Genomic DNA, 20022 nt, shown 5'->3' with positions numbered 1-20022 from the left:
GGCTCACACTCCAGACATCTCTGTGCTCAGGTCCACACTTCAGACATCTCAGCACACTGCAGGAGTCTCTGCACTCGTGCCCCCGCTCAAGGAATCTCTGTGCTCAGGCCCACAGTCAAGGAATCTCTGCTATCAATCCTTTCTGATCCTTAAGAGTCCACACCTGCAGTCCTACCCTGGTCACAGTGCTTTCTCATACTTCACACCTCTTTTAAGTCCAGCCCTCCAGGAACCCATTTCACCGACCCTTCTTCAGTCCATTACAGTGGCCCTTCTATGGGTGGTTAAAAAATGCAGCTATTTGCCCCGTATGTGGCAAGCCTTGATCTTCCAGAGGGCGGGAATCACCTTCTTGTGTAGATTCTCTGGTAGGACTCGCTCCAGTCACATACCTCACAATCCTAATCTTCTATGCCTCACTCATCAGGTCTTATTCTCAATCTTCTCCTTTCATCCTCTGGCTCACTCTAAATATTTGAAGGCCTTAGTTGGACATGGTCCCTCCTAGCATTAACTGCAGTCACACCAGGTTTGGGTTCAGTTGGAGTCACACACCTTTGGCCTCAGCTGTAGACGAACGCCTTCAGCCTCTTTCGTAGTCTCAACTTCTTGGCTATTTTAATTATGGCCCAAATGTACTTTATGTCTCAACTGACTCCACAAGGAGTTCGAAATCGCATAAATGTCCATCCACAAGATGGATGCCAGGATAGGCAATGGGGAGCGCTCTCCTTCCCTAACATCCATCCATGGTTTTTCCTCATCCGTTTAACAAAACCTACCCACTTGAGCCTATCATTTATATTGACCTTCGCTTACCTTTAAAATTTCGCTCCAACTTGGTCAACCTTCAGGTTTTCTGGGTCGAGTTTTGGGCTGCTGGAATGGTAACCACCCCCCCCAAAGCGGTGAGGTCGGTCCTGGGAGCTTGCTTGCCATGTTCACTGGGGTGGTCATGGATGCACATAAACTCCAACGCTTTACAAAACAATTTAACACCTTTGCATGGCCTTCTGCTCGCAATCTACAGAATTCCTCTCTCGAATCTTAACACCAACTACGTCTGGGGCCTGGGCATCTGTATCTGTATGCCCATGTGTGAATGTTGGTTCAGGTTCGGGGTGTCCGGCATGCTCTACACAACTACTGTGGTCTCTCCAACTTTCCAGATGGACTTCAGAAGTGGCTACCCTCTTATTACTTGGAGCCTCCTCTCTCTGATCGCTAGTGCAATGAATGAATGAAATGAATGAAATGAAAATGGATTTGTAGAGCGCATGGCTGCCCGAGAGCGTCCCAGCGCTATAGAACAAGGAATACCAAGGACAGTACCAGCGTCTAGGAGTCCTGGGGGAACAGAAAAGTTTTGAGGAGCTTTCGGAACTTCGGATAGCTCGGCTCCATCCGGATCCTGAGTGGAAGAGCATTCCACAGGGTCGCTGCGTTCACTGAAAAACGGCAATCCCAAACTACCGTTAATATTCAAAGAAGAACCTGCCCTCCCCCAGTGTGTTCCTCCCATGTCTATACCCTTCGCCACCCTCGTTGCTATCCTGTAGCCTCCCAATCCTTTCATTTCAAAAGGACATTCACAGTCTTTCATTAGAATACAGCGTTTACCACGTAACTATGGATTGACTGCATGTGCCATATAATTTTCTGCATAATTTGCATATTTCACCAAAAACGTTTCTATCTCAAGTGGATAAAAATAACCCTGACCCTGACAATAGAAGGAAAATGCTACTTACCAGTATGCATCTGTTCTTGGCATGTAGAGCTGCAGAGTAGTACACTGTTCATTAGATCGCCACCTGGTGTTGGGCTCGGATGATTGCAGGTTGTTGTCTTCTTGGAAGAAGTCTTTGTTAGTCCCGATGGGTGACTCCTCCCTTTGACAATACTGCGCATGGGCATCGGCTCCATCCTCCGATTGCTTTTCGCCATGATGGGAAATGATGGAGTCAGTAGAAGTAAAGAAAGAAGGATGTCCATGCATATGCATCTAAGTAAGATGAAAACTGGAACGGATACAAGCCCCGGGGAGGCTGGAGGGCATGTACTACTCTGCAGCTCTACATGCCACGAACAGATGCATACTGGTAAGTAGCATTTTCCGTTTGAGGCATATGAGCTGCAGATAGTACACTGTGCATCGATTGTGCAGCAGTATCCCCTAGAGCGGTGGTCACCTGTATCCGTTGCAGTCGTTTGAAAGAGAGTATTAAGGACAGATGGCCTACTGCAGCTTGCTGCTTGGCTTGCACATCAACACAATAGTGTTTAGTGAAGGTGTGTGGTGTAGACCATGTTGCTGCCTTGCATATGTCCTCTAGTGGTATATTTCCTAAGAAAGCCAAAGAGGCTCCTATTTTGCGAGTGGAGTGCGCTCTAGGAGGAACTGTTAGTGTACGTTTAGCCTTCATATAGCATATTTGTATACACTTTACAATCCACCGTGCAATCCCGCCTTTAGAGATGGGGTTGCCTTTGTGCAGAGGAGAGAAAGTGACAAACAGTTGTTTAGTTTTTCAAAATGATTTAGTCCTGTCGATATAGTAGAGTAGAGCTCTTTTAACATCTAGGGTGTGTAAAGCCCTTTCTGCTACCGAGTCTGGGTTTTGGAAAAACACAGGTAGCTCAACAGACTGATTGAGGTGAAAAGGAGTGACAACTTTTGGGAGAAATTTTGGATTAGACCTAAGAACCACTTTGTTAGGATGTAGTTGAAAAAATGGTTCTTGTATAGTGAAAGCTTGTATTTCACTTACTCTTCTGAGAGAGGTGATAGCAACAAGGAAAGCAGTTTTCCATGTTAGGAATTGCAGCTCGCATCTATGTAGGGGCTCGAAAGGGGGTCCCATAAGTCTGGTAAGGACATTTAGGTTTCACACAGGAGAAGGAGGCAACCTGGGTGGGATTATCCTTTTCAAGCCTTCCATGAACGCTTTAATCGCGGGAACTCTGAAGAGAGACAGATGTTGTCTGTTCTGTAAATAAGCTGCAATTGCTGCAAGGTGCAGGCGTATGGAAGAATATGCCAAATTAGACCTTTGTAGATGTAGAAGTAACAAATGATATTCTGGATGGAAGCATCCAGGGGTCAATTTGATTATTTGTGCAATAAATTGTGAATCTTTACCATTTAGCAGTGTAACACGCTATGGTAGTGGGTTTTCTGGCGTCTTTAATAATGTCCATACAGTCTGGTGGTAGGTTTAAATAACCAAACTCTAAGACTTCAGGAGCCAGATCGCTAGATTCAGTTGGTGCGGGACTGGGTGCCTGATTTCGCCATGGTTCTGTGTTAACAGAGAAGGAGTGAGCCGCAACTTTTGGTGTGGAACTAGAGAGAGTTCCAGCAACGTGGTGAACCACGGTTGGCCTGCCCACGTGGGAGCTACAAGGATTAGTTTGAGAGACTGTCGTCTGAGCTTGCGCACCACTAATGGAATTAGTGGGTGAGGTGGAAAAGCGTACGCAAATCTGCCTGACCAGTTCATCCATATCGCATTGCCTTCGGACAGTGGGTGTGGAAACCTGGCGGCGAAGGTTGGGCATTTTGCATTTTCGTGGGTGGCAAATAGGTCTATGTGTGGATGACCCCACTGTTGGAAGAATGGCTGAAGAACTTGTGGATGCAATTCACATTCGTGAATCTCTTGTGACTGCCGACTCAACAGATCTGCAATCTGATTGTGAACCCCTGGAAGGTGTTCCGCTAACAGATGTATGTTTTGAGGAATGGCCCATCTCCAAATGTCTTGTGCAAGCTGGGACAGTTGCAGAGAGTGTGTCCCCCCCTGTTTTTGAATATAGTACATGGCTGTTATATTGTCCGTCCGGATGAGGACAGCCTTGCCTTGCACGTGAAGTTGGAAGGACTTGAGTGCTAGGAATATTGCTAGCAGCTCGAGATGGATGAAATGGAGTAGCCGCTGTTGAGCGGTCCATGGACCCTGAGTGGTATGTTGTAGGAGATGGGCTCCCCATCCTGGGAGGGATGCGTCTGTTGTGAGCACTAATTGTGGAACTGGCTCTAGGAACGGCCGCCCCTTTGTCAGGTTTTTGGTGTTCCACCACTGCAGAGAGCGATGTGTGCGGCTGTCCACCAACACCGGGTCTGTTAGTTGACCGTGAGCTTGGTTCCACTGTCGTGCTAGACACTCTTGTAACGGACGCATTTGCAATCTTGCGTGTGGAACGATGAAGATGCAAGATGCCATCATGCCTACGAGTTTCATGAACACTCTGGCTGGGAGAGACTGTTGGTGTTGAAACACAGCAACTAAGTTTTGAATGCTCTGTATCCTGGCTGGACTGGGATAAGCTAGAGCTGTAGTCGTGTCTATTGTAGCCCCTAGATACTGATGTACGTGCGAAGGCTCTAGGTGTGACTTGGTGTAGTTTATTGTAAACCCTAAGTTGGATCGTCTGATGTGTGTGGGTAACACACTGACTGCCCGATTTGGCATTTATGAGGCAATCGTCTAGATAAGGGAAGACATGGATCTGTTGTCTTCTCAGATGTGCTGCTACTACTGCTAGGTACTTTGTGAATACTCTTGGTGCCGTCGTCACCCCAAATGGAAGGACTGTGAACTGATAGTGTTGTCCTTCCAGTACAAACCTTAGATATTTCCTGTGAGCAGGATGTATAGGGATGTGAAAGTAGGCGTCTTTCAGATCAAGTGTAGCAAGGAAGTCTCCCTGTTGCAGCAGTGGAAGCACTTGTTGCAGAGTGATCATATGAAAATGATCTGATTGTATGTAATGGTTGAGGGGCCTGAGGTCTAGAATCGGTCTTAGGGTCCAGTCTTTCTTGGGAATTAGAAAATACAGCGATTAAACCCCGTCCCTGGTTCCTGTAAAGGAACTAACTGAATCACACCCTTCTGTAGAAGGGACAGAACCTCTTGCTGAAGCAGAGCTAGATGATCGGTAGACATTGGACACTGTCTGGGAGGTATGTGTGGAGGGGTTGCTGTAAGTTCTAGGCAGTAGCCATGTTGGATAATCTGTCTTACCCACTTGTCTGTTGTAATGGAGTTCCAGACAGGCAGGAACTGTGTTAGTCTGCCCCCTACAGGAGTGGAATGCAGCGTGGGGAGCGTAGGGAAGTCATTGCTTAGGGGCGGAAGAGGCTCGAGTGTTGTTATTACCTCTACCTCTGCCCTTGGTATTATTGCCTCTGTATCCTCCTCTATAATAACTCTTGTTGGAGGAGGTTTGTGTCTTGAAAGATGTGTTAGTGTCTGTTCCAGTTTGTTTGGAGCCGCCCCTGTAAAAGGAGCGACGAAAGGAACCTCGAGCTGGGGTAGACTGTAAGGCCCCCATAGACTTGGCAGTGTCTGTGTCTTTTTTTATTTTTTCAAGGGTAGTGTCTACCTCTGGGCCGAATAATTGGTTTTGATTAAAAGGCTGGTTCCAAATGGTGGTTTGTACTTCTTGTTTGAACCCTGAGATGCGTAGCCACGCATGTCTCCTTATAACGACACTGGTATTAATAGCCCTAGATGTTGTGTCTGCGGCATCTAGTGCGTATTTGATGGAAGCGTTAGATATTAACTTGCCTTCCTGTATGAGGTCAGTAGCTTGATCTTTGTACTGATCTGGGAGGTGCTCAAGCAATTTCTCCAATTGGTCGTAGTGAGCCCGATCATAACGAGAGAAGAGGGCTTGCGTATTAGCTATGCGCCATATATTGGAAGCCTGCGCAGCTATTCTCTTGCCTGACGCATCAATAATTCTGGAGTCTTTGTGAGGCGGGGGTGCTTCACAAGAAGTCTGAAAATTGTCCCTTTTACGTGCGTTGGACACCACTAAGGAATCTAGTGGTAGGTGTCCTTTAATATAGACTGGGTCTGATGGTGAAGGTCTATATTTTTTTTCAATCCTGGGATTTAAAATTCTCGTACGCACAGGATCTTTAAAGACCTCAGTAGCATGCGTAACCACTCCTTTGATCATGGGAAGAATTTGAGCGGATATCTGAGACTGCTCAAAAGTATCTAGGAGAAAATCTTCCTCAATGGCCTCAGAATGCATGGAGACACCATGGTATGTAGCAGCTCTGTTTATCAGCTGGCCAAACCCAATAGTATCCTCAGGAGGAGAAGGTGTAGATGGGTATGAGGGTGTCTCAGGGACATCAGGTTCATTTGCAGGGTATGGAAAGCCCCACCCAGACGCAGGTTTTGTGTATGGACAATTCCACGTGCCCTCGCCTACAGGGTATGCAGTGTCTCCTTCCCCGTCCCCTCCACCCAAATCATATTCATCATCATTCTGTGGCGAATGTGGTGACAATGGAGACTGTATAGGAGAAGTTTGAGGTGAAATATAGGGAGAAGAAGGAGGAGAGACAGGAAAGGAAAAGTGCAGAGGAGAGGTTTCACAGTCCTTTTTGGCAGGAACCACCTGTGTAGGTGGTGTAGCTGCAGGTCTCTTCTTGAGGGGTGTGGCACCAACATGACCGGCTTTCGGGTCGATGAAGATCTTTTTGTGTTGAGGATCTGGTTGAAAAAGGTCCTCTTGAGGCGCAACCTTCTTGGGCTTTGATTTTTTCGATGCCGGCGTAGGTTGTCTAGTGTCTTTAGCCTTGGAAGGTATTAGAGCGTCCTGTGGCTTAGGTTTCGGCGCCGAAGGCGTTGTTTATGGCTTAGAAGGGATGTTCGAGGGCTTGGAGGCCTCAGAATCAGGCTGTGTGTTTTTCGGCACCGTGTGCGGCTTCGGAGCAGGTGAGTCTTTTGGTTTCGGTATCTGCACTTCTTTCAGTGTCGGAGCCGAAGGGTGTTTTGGCTTCGGTGCCGATGGAGTCTTGCTCAGTGACAAGACACCGGAAGGCGGAGGACATTTTGTCCGAGCCGACGGAAGACTCTTGGTCGGTGTCGAGGCACCGGAAGGCATGGAAGGTTTCTTCGGAGTCGAGCCTGAAGGCGGGACTTTCGAAGCAGATGATCGGTCTCGACTGGGCCCAACGGGCGGAGTGCTGACCTTTGCCTTCTGTTTGCGCATATGTGTGGCCAGGGCAGTAGTACTCACGCGTTGACCCGATGGAATGGAGTCGTCCGAGTCATATGCCTAGGAGACGATCAGGAGATCCAGTGAGTCTTCTTCGGGAACGAGTGGAACCTCATCATCGAAGATGTCTTCCGGTGCTGGAGCTGTTCTCCTCATCTCGTGTCGACGGGCCCTCCGGTCTCGGATGGTTTTCTTCGAGCAGAAGGAAGCACAGGCTGGTTACAAACCTCGTGGTGGTCGCTATGTGGGAACTTTGCTAGACATTTCGGGCATTTTCGGAATGGAGTCCTTTCCATATGGTGCAGGCCGCACAGCGTCGATAGGCCCAAAGGCCCACTTGGATGACCGGAATGGAAACTTCGTCGTCGAAAGATGCCGCAGTCGATGTAGAAGGCAGGTAGTAAATGTTTTATGAAGTTCTGCGCGTCGAAGTTGCAGAATAACAGTTTCTGGCCGGAGCGGAGAAACTTTCATTCGAACCCAGTGGCGGAAAAAAACAATCTGAGGATGGAGCCGATGCCCATGCGCAGTATTGTCCAAGGGAGGAGTCACCTATCGGGACTAACAAAGACTTCTTCCAAGAAGACAACAACCTGCAATCATCCAAGCCCAACACCAGGTGGCGATCTAATGCACAGTGTACTATCTGCAGCTCATATGCCTCGAACTTAGCATTTTTTAACCACATAATTTACAAAACTTTGCAGCATTATTTGATCATCTATGCTGCATAATCCTAACAGCCCTGATAAGTTTAAAGCTCTGCAGAGTAGTTTGGAAGATATCATTATGATAATGTATTCTGTATTTCCTGTTTAATTGTGAATAATGTACCATATTTCAGTTTCCTGAGATATATGGGTTTTCACACAATTACATTTTACAGAATGAAAACACAACACATTTTTCATATAGAATTGTAAGCGGGTAACTGAATAACAGGGATGTTTTCCACTTCAAGTTTCTGAGTGCCATCAAATACACCAAGAGAGCTAAACCAGACCAGTCCCCTCAAAAAATGTCCCCTGTTCACAATATGTATGCAGAGGGAAAGGGAATTATTGGGGAGCATTACAAAAATGCTAAAAAAAGGTCAAAAAGAATAATAACCTAGACTAGAGCCACCCATCTCCACCACCCTCGACATGTACCCTTTCTCAAATTAAAAGATAAACACCTGGCCTCCTGCCACACACCCTCACCACCCTCTGAAGAAACCTCCAACATCAATTTCAAACCTGCCAACTCACACGGTGCTACCGAATGACACATGATATCGGCTCCCAACGCATGGTCACTCGGCGAGGAGCTGATATCACACGGTGGCAGGGAAAACGAGCTGAAAACCACTGCAAATAGTGGATTTCAATCGTTTGAGGCTTTGAACTGCCAACGTCCATTAAAGGGTATGAAAGCACTCCAGGCATTGGCACCAGCCTCAGCAAGATTTTTTTTGGGGGGCGGGGGAGTTTTTAGAGGAGGAGGCTTTGGGGCAGGGTGGGGGCAAAAGTGCCTCTTAGGTACTTTTTGGCATGGAACCCCCCCTTCAAGGCCTGCCCCCTCTTAACACAGTCAGATTTTCGTTCAGTTTGGCCGGTATGCAATTTCCAAATATTAAAAGATAATAGCTGCCTGCCACCCACCCACACCACCCTGCTCTCAAAACGGAAATCGAAAAAAAAGGCACATGGCTGCCTGCCACCCATGCACAACACCCTCTGAACCATCCCACTCCCTCCTAGCCCATTACTGTGTTCTCCACTCGCACACTGACCGTTTCAGCAATGGGCCGACAGTGGCTCTTAGAGCCACTTGTCAGCGTAGGTCGATTTCTCACCTCCGCACGGGTAAATGGAGATCCCACTCAAAGGAAGAGAAGGTGGCTGGTGGTGGAACACAGCCCATGTTCCCACGTCTCCTTTACATCTGTGGAGACCTGGAGAAAGCAGGTGAGCCAGCCAACCGCCATTTCACTGGCGCAATTGCATCTCTGGAGCCTCGTGGGAAATTATGGAACAAAATGGGAAACAAGCTCTTCTCCTAGCGAAGCAACAACAGGGACAAACTCCTTTGGTTAGTCGCTGTTGTGACGTGACAGCAGTAAATAGTTTTATTCCAATCAGGTTGATCACAATGAAGTCATCCTATAGAAGCTATATACAACATCTATGTATGTGCGTAACATAGAGATCATCATCGTGCCACAGTAGCTACGTTTAGGTCTCAATTTTATTGAAAAGCCATTTTTAGTTTACCTAATCACTTTGGCGCTGTTCGAGAATTCTGCATGAACCATCAAAAAAATAGTCACCCTACTCTAAATGGCAAGCCTACGCAGATTTTTTTTAAAAATACAGGGGGCACAAAGTGATTTTTTAATCATTTTAAGTCTTATAGCAATCTTTGCTCTCTGTGGCTAAATGCAACTACACCAAACTTAGAAGAAAAGTAGAGCTGAATGTGGCTGCTAAGAAAACCAATGGTCATTAGTTTAATATAAATTATAGAGGAACATCCATTTGGCATTCCAAGCAAATCATTTGTTTTCTGTACAGTGTACCAATGTGTGTTTCAGGTGACAAAACACTGTAATGTCAACAGGTGATGGCCACAATCAACGGTGGACTGCAGGATCAGGCAACTCCAGCAACTTACACCTGCCTGTCTACTTGACAGCTACAATTACTTCAAGCTGGATCTCGTGGACACATTTTCACCAATTTGTCTATATGCAAGTAAAAATGAGTGGCATGTTCACTTACCAGAACAGAGTATATATGTAGACATCGGTACACTGGAGAGAAATCCACCAAATCATGAGCAACAGGAACCTGCAAGAGAAAGGTATTAACTTATCACACATTATGTGAGGTGAATTAGATCAACTAGAATATGAATGCTGTTTCAAGATTTGTAGACAGACCAGACAATTGGTTTTGTCTGTGTCTACAAATCTTGAAATAACGTACATAAAACAAGAAACAACATATTTGCCTTACACACTGCAAAATATGGTAGAAGACTAGTAGCACTGTAGTATGCCAGAATACAAAACAGTACATGTCATCTATTATTATAGGCATAGCTGTGTCTACTGAAATTCTCACAGATCGGGCCAGGCGGTCTTGGACTATATTCATCTGGTCATTTGGGTTTTATGCCCAATAGAACTACATCGCTAAATTTTGAGAAGTGTATACCTAACATTAAACAAGAAAAGAGACTTTCTAGGCCCAAGGCTATAGTATCCATTGATGCTGAAAAGATTTTTGACTCTTTGCATGCATAGTGCTGAGATTTTCAGTGAGGTCTGCATTCTCAGAGCACATTCCCCATAAGTTCCCAACCTAGAAGAGCCGTACTCACACATGTGCACCTTCCAAGAAAGGTTAACCTTTCCTATTATAATTATTTTATTTATTATTGGTGCAGCCAATGAGAGTCTTGTTACAGGAAGGCCTATAGAATGAGGGATACAGCACAAGCTATTGAAAACACATTTTGGGGGCCCATTTATTTAAAGATAACAAGCTGTGCACAGAAATGTATTATTTTTCTACCTTTCCCGTAGCAGGGTGTTCAATGAATAAATTACTTACCTTCGGCAATGCCTTATCTGTTAGAGACTATATAGCCACAAATTCCTTACCTTAGAATTATCCTCAGGCATCAGACTGGAGCCGGCAATTTTTTCGTGAGCAGTACCCTTTCAAGCCAGTAGGTGGAGTTGTTTGGCTCCACGTGACATCGTCCACACCGGAAGTGAGGTGTGCGATGCCTATATAGGCACCACTCCAGTGAATAAACAGCCTGTACTGTGCGGCTGAAACTGCGCATACCTTTACTTCGCAAGCGTTACTACGCTTGCGATGTTACAACGCGTACCATTAGTACGCAAGTTGTTACTTCGCAAGCGTTGCTACTACGAATGCGAAGTAATGGTATGCTTACTTAGAAAACGATCCACGTCGTTGTAAGGAAACTGAGGTTGTTTCCTCACAACACCGTGCAATGCCCATCGGAGACGACGTGAGGAAGGTTCCTGGAGGAGAGAGGAATCACAAGGAGAGAGGTAAGGGCGATCTAGTGTGTTTTTGTAGTGTAGGGGGTCGTGCTAGGAGTAGTAGTAGGGTGCAGGGTAGGGGGCAGTGCTGGGAGTAGTGTTAGGGTTCAGGGTAGTGTTGTGTTTTTGTAGTGTAGGGGTTGTGCTGGTGTAGTGTTTTAGGGCGGTAGTGTAGGGTAGTGTTTTAGGATTTAGGGTAATGTTGTAGTGTATGTGTAGTGTAGGGTAGTGTTTTAGGGTAGTGTTGTAGTGTATGTGTAGTGTAGGGGGTAGTGTTTTGGGGTTTAGGGTAGTGTATGTGTAGTGTAGGGGGTAGTGTTTTAGAGTTTAGGGTAGTGATGTAGTGTATGTAGTGTAGGGGGTAGTGTTTTAGGGTTTAGGGTAGTGTGAGTGTAGTGTAGGGGGTAGTGTTTTAGGGTAGTCTTGTAGTGTATGTGTCGTGTAGGGTAGTGTTTTAGGGTTCAGGGTAGTGTTGTAGTGTGTGTAGTGTAGGGGAGTGTTTTTAGGTTTAGTGTGATGTTGTAGTGTATGTGTAGTGTAGGGTAGGGTAGTTTTTTAGGCTTTAGGGTAGTGTTGTAGTGATTGTGTTGAAGAACCGGGTTATGCTCAGGTCATTCAGAAGTCAGCTAAAGTGTACGTGTGCTAAAGACTCGTTCGGCCGTAGTCATCGGCCTATGTGAGGGCAACCACAAAATGGCTGCCATACACAAAATGGAACCCGAGGGTTCAAAATGAATCCCTAAATACGTAGTGAATCCATCGGTGTAACATGACGAAAACACTTATGCTTACCGTACTAACTGGTTACGGTTCGCTAATACCAAATTCGTAATGAAAGCATGACCTTTATGAAACGGGTTCAGGATTCACGGAACCTCAGGCCTCCTTTTGCCCTTACATAGGCAATAACCTACACTCACGTCAATCTGAGTCCAGGTCTATATTCATCAGATCATCAAGATGTTGCTGAAGCATGATCCTATTACTTAGTACCTCTCTTGGGACAGGGCTCCTTGCACACGTAGTAGCACAGAGGCCACATATAGCAGGAGCGCACTGCACACAGAGACAGAATAGGAAAAGAATCGCTAAAGCCATCCCAATGATCATCAGAATCTTCCATCCCCAAGTGGATAACAGTTCCCAGAACCATCCCATCAACGACCAATCTCCTTTATCCACGTGTATAGATTCGGAGATCTTATGTAACTTGGAAATGGCCTGGTTTACTGTTGGAGCATTGTCTGGAATGAAAACGCAGCAGCTCGATTGGATCAATTTACATACCCCTCCTCTATCTGCAAGTATGACATCTAACGCAACTCTGTTCTGGAGAGTCATAAGGCGATCCGACTGGAGCTCAGCAGTCAAGTTACTAAGGGTACCGGCAGTTTCAACTACTGTGGACTCAACTACTCTCGTCAATTGCCGTATGTTCCTGCTGTTAACCATCGGTCCCCAAAACGGCAGAAAACCCTTCAAGAAATCTCCTAATTCTTGTACTGCAGTATCTTCCTTACTGAAGACACCTCTGACAACTCTCGTCTTGTGGTAATCTGCCGCAGCTGTGTAGGTGGGAGGCAACAGGAACGAGACAAAACATGTGCCCGAGATATCAGGGGGCAACCATGTGTACGCTCTATCGTAACAGACAAAATAGGTACCCTTGGCTGCTAGAAACGATGGGGAAGTCTGGGATGCAAAAACATACGTCTCAGTGCAGATACTCTTCCCTAACTGAGCTCTTGGATTCTTGCCATTACCTTGCAGACAAAGATGACCCTGATGGGGTACGATCCAAATCGGAGAGGATCTCTTCGCTCGCTGGTTCTCACTCAGACTAACTCCATATCCAGTCACGTTTCCATCCAATGTATGCTAGTGTCTCATCTCTCGGGATTGTCTCATAGGAGCTCACTCCTCTAATCATATCGACAATACCCTTAACTGGAGCACTATTCTTTGGATTGTCCTTCACAGAACGTAGGGGGTAGACTTCACGAGCATAGATGAACATCGTTCTGTATGCCCACACAGAACCATTGTAGCTGAATGGCAGGACCAGGTAAGGAATACCTTTACCAGTAGTATGAGGCATAAGGCCACACACCCAACAGTTAGTCGTGTTCACTACTAGTTGGTGCAGAAGCTGAACAAAGGAGTTATTAACGAATTCTAATCTTCTAATGGATTCATGTTCAGGCAGAGGATGAAAAGAATGCGAAGAAACAGTAGAAGGAGGTATGGGCTGTATAGTGGGTGCAAACGTCACTTGAAAAGAGAATATAATATATCCCATTAAAACCATCATCAAGCTAAGTAACATAAAAAGACATAATATTAAAAAACACTTTCTACTCATAATTCGAAACATTCTGCTCTTAAAAGTTAATTCTTCAACAGGTCTCCCCATCTTGAAAAACTCCATCCTCTAACCGTGCTGTTCGCGGCTGTTGGGTGTTCCGTGCTAAGGAATGCATCTGTCAGTCCAGGGAACGCCCTCGGACCAACCAGAACCGTCAACCTAACGTCTTCGGCTTGCACTCCAAAGACTTGACACCGCGACCTTACAGCTGAACCCGGATGGCGGTTCGAAAAACAAAATCGGCCAAAACAGTTTCTCAGATGGGAGACCTGAATTTCAAAAATAGCAAAAAGGAAAATCTCTTAATTTATTTGCCCCATGACTCTTGGTCGCAAATTATAACGGTCTTTATCAGGCAATGTCTGGTCGCGGAATAAAAGTTCAGGCTCAGTAGTGTCCAATCGAACTGACGGTGGCACCGCTTCTTGCAGAAGATCGTCGCTTTCACGTTCAGAACTTGTCCCAATTAAACGTGCATCGCTAAAAGGCAGAAAACGAGGCACAGTGTCAGTTTCTGAATCAGGAATACCCTCCTGGACCCACCGGTCGTACGGCAGAGGCAAAGGAACCCTCTTACAATGTACGCCGTGGATCCAGTTCTTCTTTCCTTGCACTCGCACTGCAGATCGCGCAGATAATAGCACCAAGTAGGGACCAGTCCAACGGGGCTGTTCGTTCTTCGCCCGCTGAAAATTCTTTATTAGAACCCAGGTGCCAGGGTCGATGGCGTGTCCTGGATCTTCAGAAGCCTGAGGCAATGTATCATGAACCTGTTGGTGTAACACACGCAATTTAGCAGTCAAATCATACAGATAGTCAGGCAATACAGGGTGCTCAATCTCGCTGAATTTCGTCGGCCTCGGCACTCCCCATATGTTTGCCGGGCGACCAAAAATTATTTCATAGGGACTAAGTCCCACTCGAGAATGTACAGTCATCCTAGTTGACAGGAGTGCTAATGGCAACGCATCAGGCCATTTAAGACCAGAGCTCGCCTGTATCTTGGCAAGTTTTAACTTAAGAGTGCCATTGTAGCACTCCACTAGACCAGCTGATTGTGGGTGATTTGCAGCGTGGAACTTTTGTCGGATTCCTAAACCATCACACACTCTCTTCATCACTTGACCCACAAATTCACTCCCATTGTCACTCCAGACCATTTTCGGCAAACCATACCTAGGGAAAAACTCCTTAACAAGGGCTTTAGCTGTGGACAAGGCAGTATTATCTTTTAGGGGATATGCTTCCTCCCATCTCGAAAAGGCGCAAACAACTACGAGTACATACTTCAAATTGTTGCACCTCTCCATGTGGATGAAATCTAGCTGCAAAACCTCGAACGGATACATCGGAGGCGCAAAGTGACCAGCTGGGGTTGGAGTTCCCTTACCAGGATTGTACTTCAGACAAACCATACAATTCTTGACCACATTCTCTGCACACTTAGGAACTCCAGCATTTTGCCATACCGGAGCCAACAATTTACAAATCCCTTTCACACTGATATGAGCCATTCCATGCGCCATCGTAACCACTGCAAGCACGTACGCATCGGGTAACAACCATCGCTGATGCTCGGACAACTCAATCCAACAACCATTCGCATCCAATTTACCTGTACTCTCTCTCCACACACTCAACTCTCTCTGTAGCTTCAGCTTGAATAGACTTCACACTTTCCATCGTATCCTCACACATTCCAACATCACCAATCCATCTTGCAGGGCCTGAGACATACATTCGACTCATCACATCCCTTGCCACATCTTTCGCAATTTCATCTGCAAATGCTTTACCGCGACCAACGTCATCGGTAACCTTGTGTGCACTGCATTTCACAATCGCAACGGCAAGGTAAGTGACTCAAGAAGTTCGTTCATCAACTGACCATTCTGAATCTTCGTTCCATGAGACGTGAGGAACCCACGTTCCTTCCACAAGCGTCCAAAACTATGAGCCACACCAAATGCATACTGGCTGTCGGTATATGTGGTCACTTCTTCCCTTTCGATAACGCACACGCTCTCGTAAGTGCAATCAACTCTGCTGCTTGAGCTGAATTATGTGGGATACGTGCAGCTTCAACAATCGTATGCAAAGTCGTAACAGCATATGCCGCAGTCGTATCACCATTTGGAAGCTTGAAGCATGAACCATCCACCCATAAGGTACCATCACACTTCACAAGAGGAGTGTCCCTAAGATCTACTCTCCCTTTCGTTTCCTCTTCTGTCCTGAGAAAGCAATCATGCTATTCAGAAACGTCTGTCTCTACTGAAATCGGCAACAACGTAGCTGGATTTAACGTATTGCATCTCTTTATGTGTACATGACTCGCTAAAAGTGTCAACTCATAACCTGACAATCGAGCACTAGTTAAGTGCTGTGTCTTGGTCCTGTTTAACAAAGTATCCACTGCATGTGGAACCATCACAATCAGCGCATTATTCATCACCAAACCAGCAGACTGTCGAATGGAAACAGCTGCTGCCGCTGTGGCTCTCAAACAACTCGGCAACGCTCTAGCTACCGGATCCAAGGTCGACGAGAAATACGCACACGGACGCTGCTTGTCCCCAAAAGATTGTGTCAACACTGACAACGCACATCCTTCTCTCTCGTGGACATAAAGTGTAAAGGGCTTACTGTAGTCGGGGGTACCCAACACAGGAGCCGAACACAATATATCGCGCAATTCGGAAAAACTTGTCTGGCATTCATCGGTCCAAGGAATAGGGTTTGGAGTATCCTTAACAGTAAGAGCTATCAAAGGTTTCGCAAGAAGCGAAAAATGCGGAATCCACTGTCGACAGTACGACGTAATACCCAGAAAAGCACGCACTTCTCTCTGTGTAATTGGCACACTCATTTTTGCAATCGCTTGAATTCGTTGTGGGGTCAGTCTTCTTCCCTCCTTCGATAAGAGATGGCCTAGGTAGGTCACTTCTTGTCGACAATACTGTAACTTCGAGAGAGACACTTTATGATCAAAGTCAGACAAATGACGCAACAACGACAAAGTAGCTTCTTTACAAATCTCAACAGTATCGGCAGCTAATAACACATCGTCGACGTACTAAAGAAGAGCAGCACCATCAGGTAAAACAATCGTATCAAGCTGTGTTTTCAAAGCCTGACTATATATTGACGGACTCTCACAATAGCCTTGAGGAGCGCGCTTGAACCGGAAACTTCGACCTCCTAAAGAGAAGCCAAAGATATCCCTACTCTCCTCGGCAATCGGGATGCTGAAGAAAGCATTCTTCAAATCAATCACCGAAAACCAAGTGGCCGAAGCTGGAATCATGGTCTATAAGGCAGTGATATCTGGAACAACAGGAAATTGCGGAACTACTATCTTGTTAACCTCTCTAAGATCGATCACAAACCTGTAAACGGGTGGCTGAGAAGAGTCAGTGCGTTTCAGGACAGGCAAAACAGGACTATTGCACACATTACCTCTTGTTTCCTCAATCACATCTTTCTCAATCAAATCATGGATAATCGCTAGCAACGCTCTTTCACCATCACTAGAGATCCTATATTGGGGAATGCGTGGCATTTTAACGTTCGCTTTTAGCGTCACAAGATATGGCGGTATCTCCAAAAGACCCACATCATTAGGACCAGTAGCCCAAATAGTGTCAGGAAGAGAAGACAATTCTGTCAGAAGTTGATCCTTCGACAAATACATTGGGGAGACCACTTTCTTACCCAATGTAAGTTGTACTCCCGAAGGAGAACAATGCAACGTTGCATACAATCTTTTCAACAGATCCAATCCCAACAAGTTCTCACCACAACCTGTCGTCAGAATAAGGGGTGCTTCGAATTCACGAGGTCCAACAGAAAGAGACAAAGGACTAGAAATCGGGTTTCTAACTGGGGCGCCAGAAAAACCTACTGAAACATTCGTTAAGCCAGACAAAGGTGCGCCAGGGAGTCTAGAGTGCATAATAGAACTCTTCGCAGCACCAGTATCCAACAGAAAAGGCTCTGACACACCTGATGTAATCACTTCAACATAAGGTCCACTCTGATCTACTGGAACTGAAACAACTCCCTCTCTTTGTCCATGGCTGTCCTAGCAATCATTACCATCCATATTCTCACCTTCGACATAGTAGTCGTCAGCATAGTATTGAGTCGTCCTACCAGACGCATTATTCTGCTGATCAAAACAGTTCATTGAAGTTTGTGGAGGAAAGGAACACGCATTCTGGGGGAACACACCACGTCCCCTACCTCTAGAAGCTTGCGGAACACCTCGACCTCTTGTGCCAGAAACACCATTCATACGCTGTAACAAAACAGGGCAACTATGTTTAAAATGACCCTCTTCTTTGCAATATGCATATTGATTAGGACCTACAGGAAAACGTGGTTGAGAGGGCTCAAACCTTTGCGAGTTCCGCTGAAACTGCTGAGGTTGCTGATAATCACGTTGGTTATTACGAGGCGGGTACGCTTGCTGTAAAAGAACCTTCGTCTTCAAATCTTTAGTCTTCTTGTCTGCTCTATCCTTCTCATCCTTATCCCTATTTTCGTAGTATTGTGCAGTAGCCAATATCTGTGCTGATGAGGAAACAGCCCAAGAACTCTCTGAATGTTTCCACTTAGTACACAACTCGGGAAGTAAATTATGCTCAAACTTATCAACAAACAACCGTTGACCACCCTCTGTACTCATGTCTTGACCACTATGGTCAATGAACGTTTCTTCAAACCTAGTGAAGAAATCAGATACAGTTTCATCCTTCTTCTGCTTACATGCAGACAATTTGTCCCAATTTACTCGCATAGCAGGCATTAAAGTCTTCATGTAAGTAATGATCTTCCCAGGAAGATCTGCAACTAAAGGCTCAGGTTTAGCACCACCAACTTGTCGCGCATCCGCAGCACCAATATTAACCCACGTATCACCTAACTCCAGCGCATGATCAGTATGACGAATCAATCCCCATAAAGGTTGTGGGACCACATTTCCAAACAACATGTCTATATCAGCTAGGTTCATAACACATGAGTCTGCGGTCTGTGATAATTCCTTATAATATCCTGCAGGATTTTTACGGGGGTCAGGCAAAGTCTGCTTAAAAGCCAAAACTTCAGCACGTTTCCACGGAACATGTACCCAAACACGTTGAAAATGAGCCGGTACGGCATCAATGTTATTAGGGGCATCAGCCTGAACTGCTTCCTTCCATACAGGAGGAACTTCTCTCATGGGGTACTGTCTCACTTTCCTCCTAACAGAAGGGTCAGGCTCAAACAACGACCGAGAAGGAGACTCGCTCCTGAACGAAAGCAGTGTCGCAACCGCTCTTTCGACGTCGAGACCCACAATCGTGCCTTTCGCAAATTCGGACTGTACACGGAACAACTCAGACGGAGTCTGCTCCAGATCACCATCTTCCCATTCTTCACAAAGGAAAACACACATCTTGTCAAAAACATATCTCTGCTTCGGTGCTTCCCATTGACGGAAGTGTAAATAAGAACAATTCCCAACAGGTATCAATTGGAAGACAATTTCAACAGGTGTATGCAATATGCATTACAAAAGAAAGAAATTAAGGAGTCACTGCAATTTTTGAAAAAAGCGGGTATTATTCACCACTTTAAGAGCAAGGCGGGTCTGTTGCAAAGTTATACAGTTAAACAGCACTGTATACATCAAATGGGGTGACAACCCGGTGGCACTTGGTGAAGGTGATATATACATGAATATATACAGTGAATAGTGGAGGTAGTGCAAGTGCTGGGGTGAAACAGCATGGTCGGCGCGTAGTGACAGTAAGTGAAATATACAGAGTAATGGCTCCAGGGATCAAGTTGTAATCACTTAAAACAAGAATAAGTCAATTTCCAGGAGTACAAAACAAGTAGGGCGCCATAAAGTTAAGCTGTGTGGTCGACGGCGTTTCGATCCCCATCAGTCGGGATCGTCATCAGGACTGGGTTGTCGAGGGAACAGTGATGTCCGCCAATGGTAAATTCATGCGGAGGAAGGGGCTGGTGTGTAAGGTCCAATGCTGAATAGCGATTTGGAAGGCTTGAGGCAGCGGAGGAAATCGGCGTCTGAATGAATCAGGACGTCGGGTCGGCTATCACGAAGGGCAGCTTCTGGCAATGAAGGCGGGAGCTCAGCTTCATTGCCAGAAGCTGCCCTTCGTGATAGCCGACCCGACGTCCTGATTCATTCAGACGCCGATTTCCTCCGCTGCCTCAAGCCTTCCAAATCGCTATTCAGCATTGGACCTTACACACCAGCCCCTTCCTCCGCATGAATTTACCATTGGCGGACATCACTGTTCCCTCGACAACCCAGTCCTGATGACGATCCCGACTGACGGGGATCGAAACGCCGTCGACCACACAGCTTAACTTTATGGCGCCCTACTTGTTTTGTACTCCTGGAAATTGACTTATTCTTGTTTTAAGTGATTACAACTTGATCCCTGGAGCCATTACTCTGTATATTTCACTTACTGTCACTACGCGCCGACCACGCTGTTTCACCCCAGCACTTGCACTACCTCCACTATTCACTGTATATATTCATGTATAT

At 46.0% G+C, this 20022-nt stretch overlaps 1 protein-coding gene and 1 long non-coding RNA gene across 5 annotated transcripts in view; one reads left to right on the top strand and one right to left on the bottom strand.

Moving 5' to 3' along the window:
• The window catches only part of EXOC6B (exocyst complex component 6B), a 1580787-nt gene that overhangs the window by 1158084 nt on the left and 402681 nt on the right, over window positions 1–20022 (bottom strand). For both annotated transcript variants that reach the window (XM_078674493.1, XM_078674492.1), the window contains exon 8: window positions 9786–9854. In XM_078674493.1, coding sequence (XP_078530619.1) covers window positions 9786–9854 — 69 coding nt within the window. The remainder of the gene's footprint in view (window positions 1–9785; window positions 9855–20022) is intronic.
• Window positions 1–20022, top strand: part of LOC144817728 (uncharacterized) — an 891613-nt gene that overhangs the window by 582905 nt on the left and 288686 nt on the right. The gene's annotated exons all lie outside the window — the stretch shown is intronic.

Source organism: Lissotriton helveticus, chromosome 2_1 (genome assembly GCF_964261635.1).
Source record: "Lissotriton helveticus chromosome 2_1, aLisHel1.1, whole genome shotgun sequence".
NCBI classification, from domain to species: domain Eukaryota; kingdom Metazoa; phylum Chordata; class Amphibia; order Caudata; family Salamandridae; genus Lissotriton; species Lissotriton helveticus.
The sequence above is the reverse complement of the archived record's forward strand: the minus strand, read 5'-3'. Positions and strand labels throughout refer to the sequence as shown.